This window comes from Ailuropoda melanoleuca, chromosome 17 (genome assembly GCF_002007445.2).
Source record: "Ailuropoda melanoleuca isolate Jingjing chromosome 17, ASM200744v2, whole genome shotgun sequence".
Lineage (NCBI taxonomy): Eukaryota > Metazoa > Chordata > Mammalia > Carnivora > Ursidae > Ailuropoda > Ailuropoda melanoleuca.
In genome coordinates, this window is record NC_048234.1 from 36,553,313 (window position 1) to 36,576,055 (window position 22,743).

At 36.3% G+C, this 22,743-nt stretch overlaps 1 protein-coding gene across 2 annotated transcripts; it reads left to right on the forward strand.

Moving 5' to 3' along the window:
• The first annotated feature begins 45 nt into the window (after positions 1 to 45).
• On the forward strand, positions 46 to 18,001 carry RMI1 (RecQ mediated genome instability 1). Of its 2 annotated transcripts, none has more exons than XM_011219450.3 (4): positions 46 to 195; positions 6,426 to 6,486; positions 15,000 to 15,089; positions 15,870 to 18,001. In XM_011219450.3, the coding sequence occupies exon 4, from the start codon at positions 15,877 to 15,879 to the stop codon at positions 17,788 to 17,790; it is 1,914 nt and encodes a 637-aa protein (XP_011217752.1). In that variant the 5' UTR covers positions 46 to 195; positions 6,426 to 6,486; positions 15,000 to 15,089; positions 15,870 to 15,876; the 3' UTR covers positions 17,791 to 18,001. The 2 variants fall into 2 exon arrangements, with proteins under 2 accessions (XP_011217752.1, XP_011217753.1); XM_011219451.3 differs by having other exon boundaries at positions 62 to 303.
• The last annotated feature ends 4,742 nt before the right edge of the window (positions 18,002 to 22,743 follow it).

Sequence of the window (22,743 nt, forward strand, 5' to 3'; positions counted from 1 at the left end):
GCTCTGGGAGGGGGCGGGGAAGGGGCGTTTTCAGGGCCAAAGGAGTCTTTTAGGTTTGGAGGAGGGGCGTCAGCGCGCGGGAAATCGGGCGGGAAGAGGCAAAAAAGGATTAGGGCGCGCACCGTGGCTGTTCCTGTTCTTACAGTCGCGCGGCTCAGGGACCGCTGTTGCGCGAGAGGAAGGCTGGACGCCCAGGTCGGTGCTAGGCCCAGAGGAATTCCCCCGTTTCCACAGTCCACACTCGGTCTCCCTCCCACCCCTCACCCCGCTTCCCGCCCGACCTGCGGGGCGAGCTGCGCGTCGGTGAGTGCAGCCCGCCGGGGAAACCCGCTGTTTGTAACGGGTCGCAGCGCCCATCAGGCGCGGCCCGGGTGCGGGCGCAGCTGGCGCTTTGCGGCCAGCCGTCCTCCGTCGGCTCGGGCGGGATCCCGGGAAACGCGGGCGGGTCCGCTGGCCTGCAGCGGGCCAGCGTCGCAGTCCCAGAGAACCGGTCCCCCTTGCTTCTGACCCTCAGCAAGCGCTCGCTGGAGATCCCAAGCGTCTTCACGGGCGTTCTGACGAGACTATTCTTTTTTTTCTCGTTTTCATCCCCCCCGGCCCCAGTTTAGTTAATGGGGCCTACGAGAAGAGTATTTTGTAGTGTCATCGCTGCAGTTTATCTGTGAAAATTTTTCTGGAAGAATTGCATTTTATTTCTCTAAGATGAATGCAGATCGCACACTAAGTTGTAGACGTCCGCGTTCTGTTCATTCAGCTGTTTGAAGCTCCGACCGAGTGAGTCGGTGTTGGGCAGTGACGAAAACAGACCCAAAACGTCGTCCTCAAATTTGTTACTGTTGCAGCGTGTTCAAGTTTGTACTTGCTTTGTGTTTGGTTACTTCTAAGGTCCCTGAGCCAAGCTTTGATGATTTCTTTTGTTAAGGCCCTTAAGATCACTTCGAATTCGTGACGACCCTGGGAAATCGCCTGGTCTGGTAGCCAGTATCCACATCCTTACCCTTCGACCATCTCCCCAAATAAGTGTTGAAGCATAAGGATGTTATAATTTACATATAAAGCTAAGTCCACCATTAGGAGAATACACAGATATATTTTGTAATGATGAATTTGTGCTGATTCATTCTATCGTAACTTGATTTCCCTCTTAAATAATTCGCAAAATGGATGTAACCAGCATCGTTTATTGTATGATTGCGTTCATCCATTATCTTTTACTTGCCTAGTTAGGAAGAAACTCTTGTTTGGGGGAAGTGAGGACTTCATGAAGCATGAACATTTACTAGCTAGGAGGATAGTTAAATACTTTTAGAGCACATTGTCTGGGATTGTGGAGTTTATAGGTCCATTTAAATGATAATGTAATTTTTTGTGACTGTCCCCTTCCGTGAAGAGTGTATCTTCATGAAGAGTCTTGTTCGGAGGTGAAACTCAGTTCATGTTTTGGTTCTATCTTACATGGCTCAGGTCTTTTTTAAATACTCAACCAAGAATTGATGCATGCATCTATGGGTTAGGAATACTTGGATTATAGAGATTTAATCTGCTAGTCAGGATTTGCAACGTTTAATTGCCGTTTAAAATCTGGGACATTTTACTAACACTAACAGGCACATAGAGGAGTACTGTACCACTGCTGCTTTCTTTCAAGCTAGTATTTCTGGTGTAGCCATTATATTCCACCTTGATAAAGGCAAGAGAAGGAATACAAAGTAAACAGCCCTATCTAAGAACTTCCTCCTCCCAGTTTCTCAGTCTTCCGACTGGACCCTAACCGGTGAAAGCTGTTACCTTTTTTAGATGCCAGTGCCCGATAGGTTTTTTTTTTTTTTTTATTCTTCTTTTTCCACGTGTTTCCTCCTTAACCTGTTTTAATTTACTTTTTAGGGTTACTCTTTAAATAACAGGAAAGTCTGTCCTTTCACCATATTTTCAACTAAACTACTGTATTGTACTTTTGCTTATTCAAGGACTTGCCAATTTGATGGATACATTGAGTGGCTCCTGTCTTGTATAATTAATTTTTTGGTCATTTTGAACTCTCAATCAATTTAGAGCTAGTATTTACTTTACTTTAGATAAGCTAACATAATTGAGATTGTACACTAGCCAGCTGGATGATTATTTCAAATATTGTAACTACCGTTTCCTGAGTTCCTCATTATCTGTCCTACCTTGTGCTTGCTGTTTAAAGCTTACTACAGTTCTGCGAGTAAGGTGTGGTTGTCTTTGTTTTATGGATAAAAAAATTAAGACTGAGAAGTTAAAGAATGTGTCTGAAGTCACATAGCAGAGATGGGATTAAAGCTCCTAAACCTATTCTCTTTCTGTCTTGTCCTTACTGTAGGTTATGGAGGATCCACAAACACCCCCATGGATAACTTCGTTCTCATTTCAGTCATTAAATACAGGTTTCCCCCCTAATTTTCAGAAAATATCTTTTAAAAATTCTGAAATTATCCCCAGAGTTAAGACACACTTAAATGGTACTTCTGCCATTTGTTCAGTTTTTTAAAAATTGGAATAGGTGAGGCTGACGGAAAATTAACTTATAAATCCAATAGGTCAGTCTTTGTGGTGACTGATAGGATTTTTCTACTTTATTCTTCCCTGGTCAGTTCCTGCAGTCAAGAACTTAAATGTAGATTATTGTGTTAAGTTTAGTGTGTATAAAGTCAGTTTTTTAGAAAACATTTTTTCATGATTATAAAATTAATGGGGATTAAGACATATGTTAATTTTGTATCTGGCCTTTTTCCTAACAAAATAAGATATGAACATATTTTCATCTTATTAAACAGGGTTTTAGGAATTTTTTTTAAAGACTATAACCTTCCATTTCATGGACCCAACAGTGTAATTCCCCCCTTGTTGTTGAACATTTAGATTGTTTCTCTTTTTTTCCCCATACTATACGAAGTGATAAACACTCTGGCACATAAATCTTTGTCCTCTTTTCTGATTGTTAAGATTCATTTTGGAGAGTAAAAGAAGTGATGTTATGAACATTTCTTAATGGATAATTTAAAAAACATACCTTTCCATATATATATTTTTTTCTTTTCTTGGACAGTGAGAATCAGGGGCTGTTCATTTTGTATGAGCAGTTGGGATATGGTGCTCTCCAGCTTATACCTCCCCTCTAAGTTTTTTCTACCTGCAGTGACTGTGATTGCTCCATTTCTCTCCAGAAAGAGAGGAAGGAAAACCTTAAGAATTCTCAGGAGTAGATGGAAGTAATACAATTTATTAAATTATTAAGAGGCTCGGTTACGTCATAATAAATATAGATCCCATTTGATAATACTTTTTCCATTTAATTAAATGTTTACTCATATTTATTTATTTATTTTTAAAGATTTTATTTATTTATTCGACAGAGATAGAGACAGCCAGCAAGAGAGGGAACAGAAGGAGGGGGAGTGGGAGAGGAAGAAGCAAGGCTCATAGCGGAAGAGCCTGATGTGGGGCTCGATCCCATAACGCCGGGATCACGCCCTGAGCCGAAGGCAGACGCTTAACCGCTGTGCCACCCAGGCGCCCCATATTTTTAAAGATTTTATTTATTTATTTGTCAGAGAGAGAGAGCAAGAGAGACAGAGAGCACACAAGCAGGGGGAGCGGGAGGCAGAGGGAAAAGCAGGTTCCCCACTGAGAGGAAGGAGCCCAATGTGAGACTCGATCTCAGGACCCTGGGATTATGACCTGAGCCACGCAGGTGTCCCTCCATTTAATCAAATTTTTAAATGAAATTTTCTTTCTAACCTGTAGGAAAAAATTCTATTATATATAGAATCCTCTTTTCATTACATTTGTTATAACATGCAGTTGGTGGGGGTGGGGCGGGGTGGGGGGGCGACGACACACACTATATGCATGTCTCTCTGATCAGTGTACCCTACACTTACTTTGCTTTTAAATGAAGAATTCTGTGTAACAAATGTTCATTTAGCAGTCAGTTTTTCACCCCAAAGTTCTTGACTGTTTTGGTAAAATATTTGAGATTAGCTGTATTTGAGTGCTTGGTACAGTGTTAAGGATCTCTTACCACATTTACTTGTGCTTTAAATATGTCTTGGTTATCTTTTGGGGTTTTAGTCATCAGAATTTTTTTCTTTGCCTACTTATGGTAACATTATTATAAAATTATAGTATGTCAGTTAGGTCGAGAAGTGGAGATTTAAATCCAAGAGGATAGTACTTGGAGAGAATTATTAATTAGGACTGCCACACATTAATTGAACAATTTAGTTGTGGTTCACTGAGCAGTGTTTCTCAGAATTTGTCCCAACTGTCATTTGAAAGGAGTTTGTCACTTGGCATGTTAACAACACTAACAAGGAAGTGCATGTTTGAAGTAAAGGAAAAATAAAAAAAAAAATGGAAACGTGTTTTAAAATATTAGCTTGTAATTTTTAAAAATTTTGAAATTGTTTTATGTGGTATTTTTGCAGAGTTATAGCAGATGAAAAGTAGTAATTACCCATGGCACTGTTGTTTTGAAGCTGTTACAGATAGGTGCAGTGGGTGATGTTAAGTTTTTCTTTCACTTGACATTGCAAATGAAATAATTTAGAATGCACTAGATGAGCTTATTATTTAAATGAGATCTGAGAAAAGTCTGTTCATTGTAATAGCAGTGTAGTGCTCTTGTAGAATGACTTTTTATGATTGCGATTTTGTATGTAAGTGGGTTTTATATGTAAACGAGGGACTGGCCATACTTCCTCTTTTCACAGAAGTCAACAGGGTCTAGCAAAAGGCCTAAGAATGGAGTTTAGAAGAACTTATGTTCTAGTTCTGGGTCTGTTACTACATATGATCTTTATGTCTTAATCTTCATGCGTCAGTTTTATTTATCTTAAATAGATGAGAATACTTACTCTTTCATATTATCATTTTGAGGTTTAGGTGTACTATTACAGATGTAAAAGTATTTTGAAAAAAGCTAAAAATCTTACAAATAAAAAGTTTTAATTTTTATTTTCATCAAGCCGTTATCTTTATCTCTATTTATACAGCTGTACCTACTGGGATATAGGATGGATATCCCTGAAATTCATCCTTGTTCATTTCGTTTTCTGTCCAGCCTTGACCTTTTCAGCCAGTCATTCTTCCTTTCTCATTTGTTCCTTCTTCCTCCCAGAAGTATCCATAGTATTATCTCCTAGTATTTAACAGGTTCAGCTAGAAAGTACCATTTGTATTTATGTGGCTGTGTGTCATGAGTTTAGGGGTATATTCTGTACCCAGAGTGATTTATAGTACAAAACATTCTGCAAACAACTTAATTGTAATTGTGGCATTTATGCTTGATAATTTACTTAAAACAGTTTATAACTCAACTGAAAGTACACTTTGTCCTAATTTCAGTTTACTTAATGACTGTCATTACATTACTACAACACCTTTGCAAATTATACTAGGTCCATCTGCCAATGTGTTTAAATTTTAGTGGAGGATATAGGTAACTTATTGAACAAACACACCTAAGAGCCATGGATCTGGCTTAATTTTTGAGGTTAAAAAAATGACAATAGATGCAGTAAAATAGCACTTTGGAATCTTAGGTTATGTAAGTACAGTTGACCCTTGAACAGAGCTGGGGTTAGGGATGCTGAGCCCCACACATTTGAAAATCCCCTTATAACTTTCGACTCCTCTGTTACTACTAATAGCTAGCTTACTGTTGGCCAGAAGCTTTGCCCATAGCATAAGTAGTCAATTAGCACATAGTTTGTGTTACTATATGCTGTTTTTTTTTTTTTTCCTAAGATTTTATTTATCTGAGGTGGAGAGAGCATGAGGAGGGGGGTAGATGGGGTAGAGGAGAGGGAGAGGGAGAAGCAGGCTCCTCGCTGAGTAGGGAGCCCGTAATGGGGCTGGATTTCAGGACCCTGAGATCACGACCTTAGCCAAAGGCACTTAACCGACAGAGCCACACAGGCGCCCTTATATACTATATTCTTACAGTAAAGGAAGATGGCGAAAATATTAAGAAAATCATAAGGGAGGGGCGCCTGGGTGGCTCAGTCGTTAAGCGTTTGCCTTCGGCTCAGGGCGTGATCCCAGGGTCCTGGGATCGAGCCCCGCATCAGGCTTCTCTGCTGGGAGCCTGCTTCTTCCTCTCCCACTCCCCCTGCTTGTGTTCCCTCTCTCGCTGTCTCTCTCTCTCTGTCAAATAAATAAAAATAAAATCTTAAAAAAAAAAGAAAATCATAAGGGAAAATACATTTACAGTACTAAAATTATTGAAAAAATCCTCCTAAAAGTGGGCCTGTGGAGTTCAAACCCATGTTCAAGAGTCAGCTGTACAGATCTTTTAGTCTTGAAGATAAGGTGTCATTAAGCTATGGCTTTGTGGAATCATGCTTGGAGGTTTTAACATGTTTTTAATTAATTTCATATTTGATGTTATTTTGTTTTAGGTCTGTCTTTTAAGCATACAACTGGATTTGGTTTATTCATTTTGAGAATATTTCTTAACAGGTGAGTTAATCTATATTCATTATGATTGCCGATCTATTTAGATATGTTTCTACTATTTTACTGTTTTTGTTTACAGTAGTTGGCTGTTCCTTTGTGCCTTCTGTTGGATTGTTTATTTGTTTTCCTTGGCTAGTTTGGAAATTATTATATTTCTATTCTTTTGATGTTTGCCTTCAGTTTTTTATTGAGATATAATTTATATACAGTAACATTTCTGTTTTTCTTGGTGTATAGCTCTGTGTGTTTTATTTTTTATTTTTATTTTTATTTTTTTTAAAGATTTTATTTATTTGACAGAGATAGAGACAGCCAGCGAGAGAGAGAACACAAGCAGGGGGAGTGGGAGAGTCTGAAGAAGCAGGCTCATAGTGGAGGAGCCTGATGTGGGGCTTGATCCCATAATGCCGGGATCATGCCCTGAGCCGAAGGCAGACGCTTAACCGCTGTGCCGCCCAGGCGCCCCTAGCTCTGTGTGTTTTAACAAACATAGCCGTATCACCATTACCACCACCATCATAATATAGAACAGTTTCATCACCCCCTCCCCCCCAATTTCTTTTGCCCCTGTAGTCAGTCTCTCTTATACCCTCAATCTTGGGCAACCATTGAACTATTTTTTGTTGCTAATGTTGCTTTTTCTAGAATGTCTTATAAATGGAATTGTGCAGTCTTTGTCTGGCGTGTTTCACTTCACATACTGCATTTGACATTTGTCTTACAGTCTAGTTGGGTTGCTCTAAAATATCATAAACTGGGTGGCTTAGAAACAACAGAAATTTACTTCGTGGAGGCTGGGAAGTCTAAGATCAAGATGTCAGCAGTTTCAGTGTTTGGTCAGGAGGACCCACTTTTGTGTTAGTGGCCGGCCATCTTTTCACTGTAACCTCCAACGGTGAAAGGGGCAAGGTAGCTCTGTGGTGGTGGTGGTGGTGGTGGTGGGGTTCTCTCATAAAAGCCATGATCTCTTTCATGAGAGCTCCACCCTCATGACCTAAGCACGTCCCAAAAGCCCTACTCCTAATACCATCACACTGGGCGTTAGGATTTCAACATATGAATTTTGGAGGCGGGGAGATACAGTCTGTAGCAACATTCATCCATGTTTTTGCATCTATTAGTAGTTCATTCCTATTTATTACTGAATAGTATTCCATTGTAATGAAGTACCGTAATTTATCCATTCACCAGTTGAAGGACATGTGGGGTTGTTTTCGGCAATTATGAATAAAGCTACTGTAAACATTCACAAAAAAGGTTTTTAATTAGTGTAAGCTTCAGTTTCTCTTGATAATTACCTAGTGATGCAATTGTTGGGTTGTTATGTTAAGTATGTTTTTCTTTCTAAGAAACTGCATATCTGTTTTCCAAAGTGGCTGTGCCATTTTGTATTCCCACCAGCAATGTATGAAAATTCTAATATTTGGTATTCTCAAGTTATTTTTTATTTTAGCTGTGGTAGTAAATGTGTAGTACCACACAGTGATTTTAATTTTGCATTTCCTTAAGGTCTGATAGTATTGAACATATTTTAATGTGTTTATTTGCCATCTGTATATCTTCTTTAGTGAAGTGCCTATTCAAATGTTTTATTCATGTTAAAATAAGTTTGTTCTCTTATTGAATTTTAAGTATAGATTCTTTATATATTTTGGATACAAGTCTTTTGTCAATTATTTCAGTCTGTGGTTTATCGTGTGTGTGTGTGTATGTGTGTGGTTTTATATTCTTTACAGTGTCTTTCACAGAGCTGAATTTAAAAGTTTTGCTAAAGGCCAGTTTATTAATTTTTCTTTTTTTTATAGTTTTTTAGATTATAGCTTTGATGTTGTCCATAGGAAAACTTTTAAGAGACCAAGGTCACAAAGATTTTTCTCTTTTCTTATGGCGTTTCTATAGTTTCATTTTTCACATTTAGGTGTATGATTCATTCAGAGTTAATTTTTATATAAGGTATTGGTTAAGGTTCATATTTATGCATTTGAATGTCCAGTTGTTTCAGCATCAATTGTTCAAAAGACTGTCCTGTTTCCATTGAATTGCAACTTCGTATAAGTTGCATTGAATCTGCAACTTTGTAGAAAATCAGTTGGTCGTATTATGTGTGGGTCTGTTTCTAGACTGTCTTCTCTTTGCATTGATTTATGTGTTAATCCTTTTGCCAATATCTCATTCTCTTGATTATGAAATTTATACTAAGTCTTGAAGTCAGTGTGAGTCCTTTAATTTTGTATTTTGTTTTCAAAATTATCTTGACTATTCCAGTTCCTTTGCCTTTCCTTATAAATTTTATTGTTACTTTACTATTTTTTTAAATTTTTTTGAATCAGCTTGTCATGTTTTACCAAAAAAAAGATTGCTGGGATTTTGAATGGTATTGAATTAAATCTATAGATCAGTTGGGGAGAACTGAAACCTTAAGAAAGAGTCTTCACCACAGCAGGTCTCTTCATTTTTTTTTTCTTTTCATTTGTTTTAGTCATCTTTGATTTCTTTCATCAGTAATTTGTAGTTTTCAGGTTAAATATCCTGCGCGTATTTTGTTAGATTCATTTTTTTCCATTTGACACATTGCAGCTTTCTTGCCCTTGGGAACAGAAGACAGCACTTCAGCACTATGCTGGGGGCCATTTGAAACAGTGAAGTCGGCAACAAAAAGCACGAAAGTGTGAAAAATGTAGTGTTAAATAGCAGGGAAAAGATGCATCTTGCTAACTCATTCATTAGGCCGTGTAGCTATTTTGTAGATTCTTCAGTGCTTTCTTCATAAACATTCATGTTTTCTTTATATTAGAAGTAATTTCTTTTTTTCTCCTCATCACTTTTGATTTCTCTTTCTTATTGTAGAAAACACATAAATTTACCCTCTAAACAACTTTAATTGTACATTATGATATTGTTAACTTACATACACGTTGTTGTACAATAGCTCTCTGGAACTTTTTCATCCTGCATGAATGAGATTCTATATACATTGAACAACAACTCCCCATTTTCCTCCCCTCAGTCTCTGGCAACGTAGAACCACATCTACATTCTATTTTTATGAGTTTGATTACTTTAGATACTTTATGTAAGTAGAATCATGTACTATTTGTCTTTTGTGATTAGCTTATTTCACTGAGTATAACATCCTTAAGGTTCATGCATGTTATAGCATATGATGTGATATTCTGCTCCCCCCCTTAGGCCAATTAATATTCCTTCTTATCTATGAACCACATTTTCTTTATCCATTCATCTGTTGTTGAACAACTAGGTTGCTTCAACATCTTGGCAATTGTGAATAATGCCACAATGAATATGGGTTTGTAAATATCTCTTGGAGATTGTTTTTAATTCTTTTGGATATATACCTAGAACTGGGATTGCTGGATCATATGGTAGTTCTATTTTTCATTTTTTTGAGATACCTCCATACTGTTTTCCATAGTTACTGCACCATTTTACAATCCCAAAGGTGGGTAAGGGTTCCAGTTTCTCCACATCTTCACCAACACTTGTTATTTTCTTTGGTTTTGGTTTTGGCTAGTTGCCTTTGTAAGTGGTCTGAAGTGATATCTCATTGCATTTTTGATTTGCATTTCTCATGATGATGATGGTGGGCATCTTTTCATACGTTTGTTTGCCGTTGGTGTATCTTTGGAAAAATGTCTGTATGTTTTTTGCCCATTAAAATTTTTTTTTTTCATATTGAGTTGAGAAGTTCTTTCTATATTCTGAATATTAATCCCTTATCAGATTATGGTTTGCAAATGTTTCTCCCATCTTCTCTTTTTTTTTAAAGATTTTATTTATTTATTTATTTGAGAGGGAGAGAGAGACAGAGAGAGAGAGGTGAGCACGCATGCGCACACACGAGCTGGGGGATGGGCAGGAGAGGGAGAAGCAGATTCCTCCCAAGCAGGGACCCCACAGGTATAGCTACTAGCTGTCCCAGTGTATCGCTATTATAATTCATACCTTTAATTTTAAAACATACACACTTTTGTACTATTTTATTTCTAATAGCAGAAATGAAAAACTCAGTAGAGCACATGGAAGGTAAAGTTAATATCTTCTTCCCAAGTTAAACATCAGTACAAAGAAATCAATGGAAGAAGATTAAAAAAAAAGTTTTATATATATTTAAAAATAAAACTTTAAAGAATTGTTTTGAAAAATAGCAATTCCTTGCCTTCTTCTTTTGTTCCCTTTCCTCAAAGCAACCACTTTCAACTCTTCTAGCAGATTCTTTTTTGTATTTACTTCTGTAACTCTGGAAACCATACAGATATTGCTACATCTTGATTTTTCAGTTTTAGTTAAAAGTCTTGACTTTTACTGTAGAGATGAGAATTTAGCTCTCTCTACCTACCTTTCTCACTCACCCTTTCCCTAGCACCCATATTTTTCCATTTTGCTATTAAATCTGTATAACTATATTAAAATTTCTGTCAGATAATTGAGAGTGTCTGTTATTACTACACACATGTTATTTAGAACTAAGCCACGTAGTACAGAAATATTGCTTTATCTTTCCTGTACAACATTTTCTTTTCTCTTGTGGCCTTTTTTTGTTTTCTCTACCATTTTTCATCAGATCAACCCCTCTTACAGTTACTTAAATTTCTTCTCTACATTGAGATACGTTAATGCTCTAACTAACAGAGGTGTAAATCAAGAAAGAGAAAGACATGAGATCCTGGAAACAGTGGTCTCATGTGATTTTATCTTCTTGAAAAATAATTTCTCCTCAGGCCTTCTGAGCTGTTTGCTTTACATCCTGCAAATACTTCTCACTATAATGCTTTTCCTCTCACCTCTTACTCTTTCTTGGTTTATTTCTCTGTTATGTTAGAGCACATCCTCCATTACAAAAATTGTTTTAGACAATGCTGATCTGAAAATATTTTTATTTCACTGTCATACTTGATTGATGCTTCGCCTGGGTAGAAGTCTATAGGTTGAAAATAATTTTCATTCAGAAATTTGAAGGAATTGCTTATTTACCTTCCAGCTTCTATTGAGAAATATAAAACCATTTTCATTCATTATTGTTTATCATCCTTCTCTGGAAGCTTGCAGCATCTTTGTCCCTGCATTCTAAAATTTCGTAAAAATAATGCCTTGTTGTATGTTGGTTTTATTCATTGTATTGTGTTCTTTCCATCTAGAAGCTCTTATCTTTAAATTCTGGAAATTTTTCTTTTCCTTTCTTTTTTCTTTTTTTAAAGATTTTATTTATTTATTTATTTATTTATTTATTTATTAGAGAGAGAGCGCAAGCAGGGGGAGTGGCAGGCAGAAGGAGAAGCAGGCTCCCTACTGAGCAAGGAGCCAGATGCAGGACTCCATCCCAGGACCCCAGGATCATGACCTGAGCCGAAGGCAGAGGCTTAACTGACTGAGCCCCCCAGGTGTCCCTGGAAATTTTTCTTAGTCTATTTTTTCGATTATCCCTTCCCCCTCCCTCCTTTTTTCTCCTTCTGGGACTCATAGTCTGTTAGACTAACTGGACTATTCTCCACCCCCTCCATCCCCACCCCGTGTTCCATTGACTTCTTTGTACTGATGTTTTACTTTTGGAAGAGATTTTCTTAACTTTATCTTCCGTTCGTTCTACTGTTTTTCATTTCCATCATCATTTTAAATTCCTAAGAGTAGTTTTTTGTCCTATGAATATTTCTTTTTTTTTTTTTTTTTTTTTTAAAGATTTTTTTTATTTATTCAACAGAGAGATAGAGACAGCCAGTGAGAGAGAGAACACAAGCAGGGGGAGTGGGAGAGGAAGAAGCAGGCTCATAGCAGAAGAGCCTGATGTGGGGCTCGATCCCAACGCCGGGATCACGCCCTGAGCTGAAGGCAGACGCCTAACCGCTGTGCCACTCAGGCGCCCCTGTCCTATGAATATTTCTTGTTATAGAATCGTATTCTTACAGCACAGATATTAATATCTTTCTTAGGATATTAATGATAGCTTTTTTGAAGTTTTTTCTCCATGGTCACTTTATTGCATTTTTTGTTTGTTTGTTTGATATGCCTTTTTGTTAGAAGCTTTTCTTAGATATCTTGTTCTAGTTAAGAGAGGGGAACTAGAAAGCTGGTTGAGATTGAGTCTGTGTAGGCAATCTCAGATGGGCTGTTTAATTGGAGAACCTCTTATGTTAATATCTTTAGGTCTTTTCTGTTAAGGTAGTAGGATTGCTCAGAGAAAGATTTTCTAGTCCTCTTTCTAGGGGAGTATAGGCCTAGTCGTTGGTATTTCTGGGTGCTTTATAAGGGAAGAGAGTAGTATGTGTTCAGCATGTAGAAATTAGGAATTTATTTGTTCCCCCTAATTCTAGCAAGTTATCTCCACTTCAGCTGTACTCTGGTATCCCCCAGTCCAGAGATTTTTTTTACCCTCTCTAGAAGCAGTCTCTCTGACTTGGGATAGGGATGCCGTACTCTTAAATATCTTAAAGAGTCTTTTGACCAATCTCTACATGGTCAGTTTTTATCACAATGGGCCAGGAACCTTTCCTACCTTTGAAATTTTATGTTGTTTTTTGTATGTAATTAAAAAATATCTATATTCTCATTTTTTTCACTCTAAAGGTATTCACCAAACTCACAACTGTAACTCCTTTAAATTGTAACCGTTTGTTACATTAATAATGTGATCGCTTGTTTAGGGTCACAAAGTTTATAAGCGTGAGACAATTTGGCAGTTATACTCTGAATCACTAGACTATATACTGGCTCTCCCATCTCTTTTTTTTTTTTTAATTTTTGCGCATGATAATCTTTACTTTTAAATGATTATCAGTATGCCCAATAATAACATGTAATAACATGTAACCAGTTCTTGAATTTTGTCATCTAGTAATTTTGATTAAGAGGAACTGAAAGCAGCCCAAACAATTATACTAGTTTGTATGTATGTATGTATTTATTTATTTATTTTAGAGAGCATATGTGCATGTGTGCAAAGGGCAGAGGGTAGAGGGAGAGAGAGAATCCCAAGCAGGCTCCACACTCAACATGGAGCCCAAAGTGGGGCTCTATCCCATGACCCTGACCCAGGCGCCCCTATTGTTCTAACCCTTAGCCAGAAAAGACTAATATAAGGCTGTCTGCTGCTTAACACAGGTTACAAATAACTACTTACTACTTTCTTGTAAATAAAACCGCTGACCCTCAAGAAAGCTTTAAGGGGGAAAAACCCATTTAATCCGTTTCTTTTTTCAAAACATTTATTTTACATCTAATAAAGAAAAAGTCACTATTGATATATATGTTGCTTGAATTAAAAGATATAGGGAACCAGACAATGTATACCCATTAAATTTCTAAGAAATACAAGGTAAAAAATGAAATCTTTAGGTAGGCTCTTTTTTTTTTTTTTGGTGTTTTTAAAAAATTGAGGTAGAGTTGATATACAGCATTATGTTAGTTTCAGTGGTTCAACATAGTGATTTGATATTTGTATACATCGTGAAATGATCACCACGATAGGTCTAGTTAACATTCACCACCATATATATAGTTACAGAAGTTTTTTTCTTGTGATGAGAACTTTTAAGATTTGCTCTTTTAGCAGCTTTCAAATAAGAAGCGCGGTATTATTAACTACAGTCACCATGCTGTACATTAGGATAAGCTTTAAGTTCATACAAAGAAGCTAGATTTGTTATTTTCCAAAAAGTGAAAAGACCTACTATATGATATACAGAAATAATTTACTGCCTTTTTGAGAGAATATAATTCAAGCTTTGCTAAAATTTCATATTCCATGAGGGCATCCAAAATTCCAGTCCTTGGAATAGGCACTTCTTTCTTCTTCCCCTGTGCATTTAGGCGGTAGTTTTCATGGATTTCTGTTCTGGTTGATATCTTAAAGGCCAAGAGGTTATCTAGGACTTAATCCCTGTTTTGCTGGTATTAGGTCTGGAGGGTGGTCATCATCTATTGAATCTTCTTCTCCACTTCAGTACTGCCCCTGCCATGGGATCCCAGAGCTGCCATTTCCTCAGCCTTGGACACTTTTCTCTCTTTGCAGGCTGTACCATTCTGTTCCAGCTTGAGGTGCTTTGACTTGCTTCAGCTTCCATTTCTTTTTGCATGTGGACCTTGGACACTTTCTGGGCACCCACTTCTCAGCCTGTAGAAGCTGCTGTAAAGCCTGTGACTGATTGGCCATGGTGGTGGGGATGCTGAGGCTAGCTGGATCACCCCCTTGGGTCACCTGACCCAGCTGCCCAAGATACGTGCCTGTGCCAGTGCCTTGTGGACCATCCTCTCCTATCTTTTTAAATTTTTACAAGTAACCCTATGAGGTTAAGCATCTAGACAAGGAAACACACTTAGAGAGACTTGAATAAATTTCTCATGGTCACTTCTGTTTAGCTCACTCCAAGCCTCATGTTTTTATTATTTTACCTCCACTCTGCCCTGATTGATAATAGGAACCACCGAACTCTTACACTCATGCAAATAGACCAGTGATTCTTTCTGCAGCTCCGCCTTTTAACCCTTACCGCTTCTTGTCCCAGGGCCATTTCTGAACAGTAGAGGTAACAGTTACTCCACTGAACAACCAGTTCCAAATCCTTTCATCAAATCCTATGTTCCTGTTCCAAATGGTAAGTTTTCTTGTGGTCATATTAAAACTTTTATAAATTTTAACTCTTAGATATTTTCATCTGTGGGAGGAAAAAATGTACTTTTATGAACCCAGGGTTAATTGGTGTTTAGTGTTTTGAGACCACTTTTATGCTGAGAAAATCAGAAGTTGAGATTTATTTAGCCAAACAAATAATATACTTTACATCAGCTCAGAATGTATTGTTATTTGTTATATTTTTATCCATAGACCACATGTTTAAGTATTAGATGGACAGACAGAATGGTAAAAGTTTTAATAGAATATGAATTATAGATATGAAGAGAACCTTAGTGACTATTGTTTCTTGACTAAATTTTAAGTGATTGGAATCTGATTATTAATATAATAATAACTACCATTCACCGACTGTCTTTCATAGGTTTGACATTGTGTTTTACAAATGTTAATCATATAATCTTCACAACAACCTTTGAAGATAGATGGTGGCATTGACATTTTACAGATGAAAAAACTGGGTTAGAGAAGTTAAGAAATTTATATTAGGTCACAGAGCTTGTGATTTGACAGAGTTCTCTTTTAAACCTAAATATATCTGTCTTAAACCTTCTGCTTTTCTCATTGTATCATCTGATGACTTGTGATATTTGAATTTTGGGCATGTAGAAAGTCAAAGAATTTTAAGACATTAAAGAGAGAAAAATCGAAAGGGTGTGGTTATACCTGTGGGTTGTAGAAAATTATAGAAACTATATTTAAATGTACTGAATTATAATTTTTTTTGTTTTTTTGTTTTCAGGTAATACATGCATAATATTCCTTTTATTTTAAAAGAAATGAGTGTAACTAATATTGCATTAAGAGTTGAAACCTGGCTTTTAGCTACATGGCATGTTAAAGTACCTCTAACGTGGCTGGAAGCTTGTATTAACTGGATCCAAGAAGAAAATGATAATGTTAATTTGAGTCAGGCACAAATGAATAAACAAGTGTTTGAGCAATGGCTTCTTACTGATCTGAGGGATTTGGAACATCCTCTTTTACCTGATGGCATTTTAGAAGTTCCAAAAGGAGAACTGAATGGATATTTTGCTCTACAGATTAATTCATTGGTTGATGTCAGTCAACCTGCGTATTCCCAGATACAAAAGTTGAGAGGAAAGAATACAACAAATGACCTAATTACAGCTGAAACACAAGTAACCCCAAAACCTTGGGAAGCAAAGCCTTCACGAATGTTGATGCTACAGCTAACTGATGGAATTGTACAAATGCAGGGAATGGAATATCAGTCTATTCCAGCTCTTCATAGTGATCTTCCCCCAGGTACAAAAATTTTGATATATGGAAACATTTCTTTCCGTCTTGGCGTTCTCTTATTGAAACCAGAAAATGTGAAGGTGTTGGGAGGAGAAGTAGATGCTCTTTTAGAGGAATATGCCCAAGAAAAAGTACTTGCAAGATTAATTGGGGAACCTGATCCTGTAGTTTCAGTCATACCAAATAATTCTAACCAAAGCATCCCTGGAATTACAGATGTTCTAGATCCTGCATTAGGACCTTCTGATGAAGAACTCTTGGCAAGTCTTTATGAAAATGATGAGCTTGTAGCAAATAATGACACCGCCTTGGAAAGATGTTTCAGTACAGGTAGTTCCTCAAATGCTATTCCCACAAGACAGTCAAGTTTTGAACCACTACATATTATTTCTCCAAAACCAATGGAGAAACCACCAGATCAATCTATGCATTTCACTGATGGGGAATTAGATGACTTTTCACTGGAGGAGGCTTTGCTGTTAGAAGAAACTGTCCAGAAAGAACAAATGAAGACTAAAGAATTGCAGGCATTGACTTTGAACAGGACACCAGATGAAAGTATAGAGAGAGTTTCACATAAACCTAATACTCCAGATAATTTTTCTTTGATTTGCAAAAGTGGAAACAATATTTGGAATCAAAAAAATTTATCTGTGCAAATGACTAATGAAAGCAAATCTTTTAGTTGTCCATCTGCTGGAGACCAAAACAGTAGTATTTTTTCAGTTCATAATGTACCCCGTCCCCATGACTTTACAAATAAAGATAAGGACTCAGAGACAGATAATAAAATAAAACAAACCTTCAGTAGTGCCAATGGACATTCCTTAAATAATAAAATACAAATATCAAATGGAGAGCTGGTAAATTATGTACCAAAAAGGAGTTCGCACATTTCTAATGAAAATGATCACCATTTACAGACTTGTTCTTTAAGATCATCAGAGAACAGCACTAATCTTTCTATTGCCATGGATTTATATTCTCCACCCTTTATCTATTTGTCTGTTCTAATGGCCAGCAAACCAAAGGAAGTTACAACAGTGAAGGTCAAAGCATTCATTGTAACCTTAACTGGAAATCTGTCAAGTTCTGGTGGCATTTGGAGTATAACGGCGAAGATTTCCGATGGTACTGCCTATCTAGATGTAGACTTTGTAGATGAAATACTTACTAGTTTGATAGGGTTTTCAGTACCAGAAATGAAACAGTTAAAAAAGGATCCTCTTCAATACCAAAAGTTCCTGGATGGTTTGCAGAAGTGTCAGAGAGATTTAATAGATTTGTGCTGTCTCATGACTATTTCATTTAATCCCTCCTTGTCTAAAGCAATGGTACTGGCATTACATGATGTTGAAATGGAACACCTTGAGAACCTTAAGAAGAGACTGAATAAATAATTTACTAAAATAGTATTAGGAAACAATTAAAAAAAAAACCAAGAAAATATTTAGAATTAAATTTGGCCTTTTATGTTTGAAATTTTTTTTTGTGAAAGGGAAAAAGGAAGTCGTGTAACTTTTTTCAATTTAATTTTAAGAATGTTTAATCATGTTTGTGTATTTAGGTTCTTTAAATAAATTTTTTTATAGTAACTGTTAGACAAAAGAATTTGGTGACCCATTGTTATTGAGAATTTTGTTTTTCACTTGTCATTCCACATAAGATGATTGCTAAAGTATTGTGTTGGTGTCTACTGATGAGTCATATTGTTGGTTATAAATAGGTAGTTGTACTTCTAGTATGTTGAGTACCCAAAGAGATTTTTTATATTATTAAACTTAGGAAAAAGTTAAATCCAGTGGATCAGAATGTCAGGCTTTCAGATGCAAAAATGCTTTTTTTTTTTAATTTTGCTGATAGTAAATATTTGTCTGGTATACTTAAGGCAAATATTATATTAACTAGATGCTATTTCAGAGATTATATTGAATGGTTTAATTATTTTCAAGGATAATTTATTTCAAATGGCATATTGAAAACTTGAATATAAGATTCAGTAAATACTTCTTTTTTTTGGATTAAAATAAGGTGTTTTGTTCGTGTCTTAGGTATTATTCCCCTCCCCTCCCTTCTTAAAAATTTTATTTATTTATGACAGAGAGAGGGCATAAATGGAAGCTGCAGGCACAGGGGGAGGGAGAAGCAGGCTCCCTGCTGAGCAGAGAGCCTGATGTAGGGCTTGATCCCAGGACCCTGGGATTATGACCTGAGCTGAAGGCTGACACTTAACCGACTGAGCCACCCAGGTGCCCCTATCCCCTTTCTGAGTTAGTTCTGTTTGTAAGCCTACATTTAGTTTTGTTGGGAGTACTGAATTTTTTTCTTTTTTAATGGAGACTGTTTACCACTTTTCCACTTTGCTGTTAAAAAGTCACATTTGAAAGGTAAAGTTACTTTTATTAATCTTTTGTCTTTAGAAATTTAAAGTGTCTTCAGGTTTTTTTTTTTTTTTTTTTTTTTTTTTTAAGTCACCTCTACACCCAGTGAGGCTTGAACTCCCGACCATGAGATCAGGAGTTGTATGCTGTATGGACTGAGCCAGACAGGTGCCCTTAAGTGTCTTAAGTTTTAAAAATTAAACAAATACTTAAGGAAAAGAAAACATGTTTTGTTTTAGTTAAAATAACATAAGTGGAAAATATCTGGAAGATAAATACGTATATACAATTATGATGTAGATGTAGTAAAAAATATTTTAAAATCTTTGCCATTGTGTTTGAAGGATGATAGTCAGAATTCAAGGCACAACACTGATTTTACCTCTTCTGTGTACTTGCATAAATCTTTTACTGTAAGAGCTCTGAGTGAGATGGCATTATCTTTTGTGATCTTTCTTTTAAATGTTCTCCTGCACATTTATCTCTGTGACTAGTGCTTGAAAGCTGGGAGTGGACCTTATTTTCTCTTCCTATTCCGTCACTAAAGACTGGGTACATCCTTCTATATTGGTGCTGTGATTTTAGCTCTGGTCTTCTCTGGCCTCAATTATTCCAGTAGGTTTACTTATTGATCTGTGACTTATTTTGTCCTGAAACCTTTTCCCATAATTCTGCCTGATGGTCTTTCTAGAATAAATTTATTGTTTTCTCTTTAGTTAATCTTTAATGTTAACTTCCTCCTTCCCCCTTACTTACAGGGTGAAGTACAAACTCTTCACCTAGCGTGTAAGATCTTTTGTGATCTGACTCTTGCCTTCTTTTTCAGCTTCATCTTGCTCCGTTATTCTCCACCTACCTAGTCCCTAAGTTTTAGTCATATCAATTTGTAATTCCCCAAACGTGGAAGAATATATCTCGTGTTTTCATATGGAAGCTCATAGTGATCCCCCTCCCTCCCAGATTCATTCATATGGATTTCCAACTCAACTTAAGCTTTAGGTGCCCATTGAAATATTTCCCTGCCTACTTTCATGCTGTCCTATACATTGTACAGACTAACATTATGTATGCTTTACTGTACTTATTTGCTTCTTTCATTCTACTGTTAAATTTTTGAACAAAGGTCAGTAGGGAATTAGAAATTAAAAAAACCACAAAGCTAAATTAAGAATTTAGTGAACAAGCTTAACATCAGGTGAAATATAGCTGTAGGAATAGTGAATGAAGTTTGGTCGGAAGAAAAAAATTCAGAATGATGTATAGAGAGTCCAAAGGATGGAAAAGAACCAGAAAAGAATATAACAGAGAGATGGGCTAACTTTAATGTAACTGTAGTCCCAGAAAGAGAAGAAAGAATATTTGGAGTTTAAGAATTTTCTTAAGAAATTAAGAAATTTCTAAAATTTATGAAAATCATCAAGTTACAGGTTTTGGAAGTCCCACAAACCTCAAACGAAATATATTCAGAAAGTCATACTTATGCAAATATTACCATTATTGAAAACTAGAAAAAGTCTAGAGCAGTGAAAGGAATAAGGCATATTTCAAATGACTAAATATATGGCAACTGATTACTCAGTAAAAACAATGGCAATCAGAAGACAATGGAATGGCAACGTCAACATGGTCGAATAAAATAACTGCTAGTCTAGAGTTCTGTACAAAGCAAAAATGTCTTTAATAAGAGTTCGAAAGGTAAAATAAAATTTCACACAAAAAAATTTTTACTAACGAACTACACAAAAATGATGTCATTAAGCAGAAGGAAAATGATACTAGATAGAAGCCTGGAGATACAAGAAGAAATGATGAATGACAGGGTAAATATAGGGATTTAAATTAATAGTAATTTTAAAACAAAAATAATGTCTTGAATGTTTAAAAAAATGGAAGACTAAAGTACATGAAAACAGTTGCATGTAAGTTGGGAGGGGGATAAATGGAAAAGTGTTTTAAGGTCCTATGTCTAAGGAAAGGTTAAGCTGTCATTTTATATTAAACTTGAATATTCAGAGTTGCATGTTGTAATTTTTAGGGTTACCACACTAAAAGATTTGTAAAAGTGTATTACTATATACTAATAGTATAAAATGGAACAACAGGAAAAAAAGGTACTCAACCCAAAAGAAAGCCAGACAGAAAAAAAAGGAAAAGTGACAGGAAAAACAATTGGCAAGGTGGTACATTTTAAATCCAAATGGATCAGAAATTGCAGTAAGTGTAAATGGGGTAAGATTCTCCAATAAAATACATTTTCAGATAATGATACAGCCCAGTTATATACAAGAAGAAACAAAATGTAAAGATACAGAAAGGTGAAAAGTGAAAGGATGTAGAAAGATATATAAACACTAAACAAAAGAAAGATACTGGCTATATTAATATCAAACTATTTTAGGCAAAAAACTAAGCAGTAGTAAAGAGAGACAGTTGATAATGATAAAAGGACTAATTCACCAGAAAGGTTTAGCAATTTTAAATTTAGAGAATTAAATCGCTTCTAAATTCATCAGGAAACAAGGAGAAATAGAGAAGTGCACAATCGGAGTATTGCAGTCATAAAAAAATAGTTGGTAGGGTAATAGAAAATACACTAGAGCCAACTACCATGTATAGGCTGCTGTACTCAACCAATACATAATAACATGTTTTTTTCACGTACGTGTTGGATATCTCAAAAGTTGGCCACATGCTTAATAGAAAGCAAGTCTAAAGTGCCAAAAAATTATTAACCATACAGAGTATATTCTCTGACCATAAATAAACTAGGGGGGTGCCTGGCTGGATCCTCAGTAGAGCAAGCAACTCATGATCTCAGGGTCGTAAGTTTAAGTTCCATGTTGGGCATAAAGCTTACTTTAAAAAAAAAAAAAAAGAATAAGCTAGGAAAAAAAAGATTAAAAAAATCTCATGTTTAGAAACTACAAACCATACTCCAAAGTAATCTTGAATTAAGGAAGAAATCACAGTGGAAGTTAGAAAAAATTTTATTATTAAAAGAGAATGTCAAAGTTTGTGAGGGATAGATGAAGCTGTGCTTAGAGGGGACTTAACGTCTTAATTTATTAGAAAGGAATAAGGCTAAAAATGAGTGAACCATTTATCTCAAGTTATAAAAACTGTAAATTAAGCACAAAGAAGAAAGAAAAAAAGCTTAATTTATTGGAGTAGAAGGCAAACATGATAGGATTAACAAAGTTAAGAATTGCTTCTTTGAGAAGACAAACCTCCAGCAAGACAAATGAAGAAAAAAGTGTGCAGGCACAAATACCAGAAATGGAATGGAGACCTCACTCACTGCTGCTGCATTCATTAAAAATCTTTCAAGAAGGTACTATGAATAACTTCATGCTGATGCATTTTAAATTTTTAGATGAAGTGGGACTCCTGGGTGACTCCTTTGGTTAATCATCTGCCTTTGGCTCGGGTAATGATCCTGGGATCGATCCCCGCATGGGGCTCCCTTCTCAGTGGGGAGCCTGCTTCTCCCTCTCCCTCTGCCTGCCACTCCCCCGCTTGTGCTCTCTCTCTGTCAAATAAGTAAAACCTTAAAAAAATTTTTTTTAGACAAAGTGGCCAAATACCTGAACAAATACAGATATAAGAAGAAAAAATCTAGAGGAGCCTGTCTGGCTCAGTTGGAAGAGCATGTGACTCTTGATCTCAGGGTTGTGAGTTTGAGCCCCTATGTTGGGTGTAGGATTACTAAAAAAAAAAGAAAAAAGGAGGAAGAAGAAGGGAAAGGGAACATCTGAATAGCTCCATATTTGTTAAAGTAGTTGCATGTATTTGATGAGCAGAAATAAGTCTTTTCAATAAATGGGGCTGGGGCAACTGCGTAGCCACATGACAAAGAATGAACTTGAATCCCTACCTCACACTGTATCCAAAAATTAACTGAAAATGGATCAAATACCTAAATGTAAGAGCTGTAACTGCAAAACGCTGGAAGAAAATCTAGTTGTAAGTAGT

Coding starts and splice junctions, on each gene's coding strand:
- RMI1 (XM_011219450.3), top strand. CDS start 15,877: ATGCATAATATTCCTTTTATTTTAAAAGAAATGAGTGTAACTAATATT.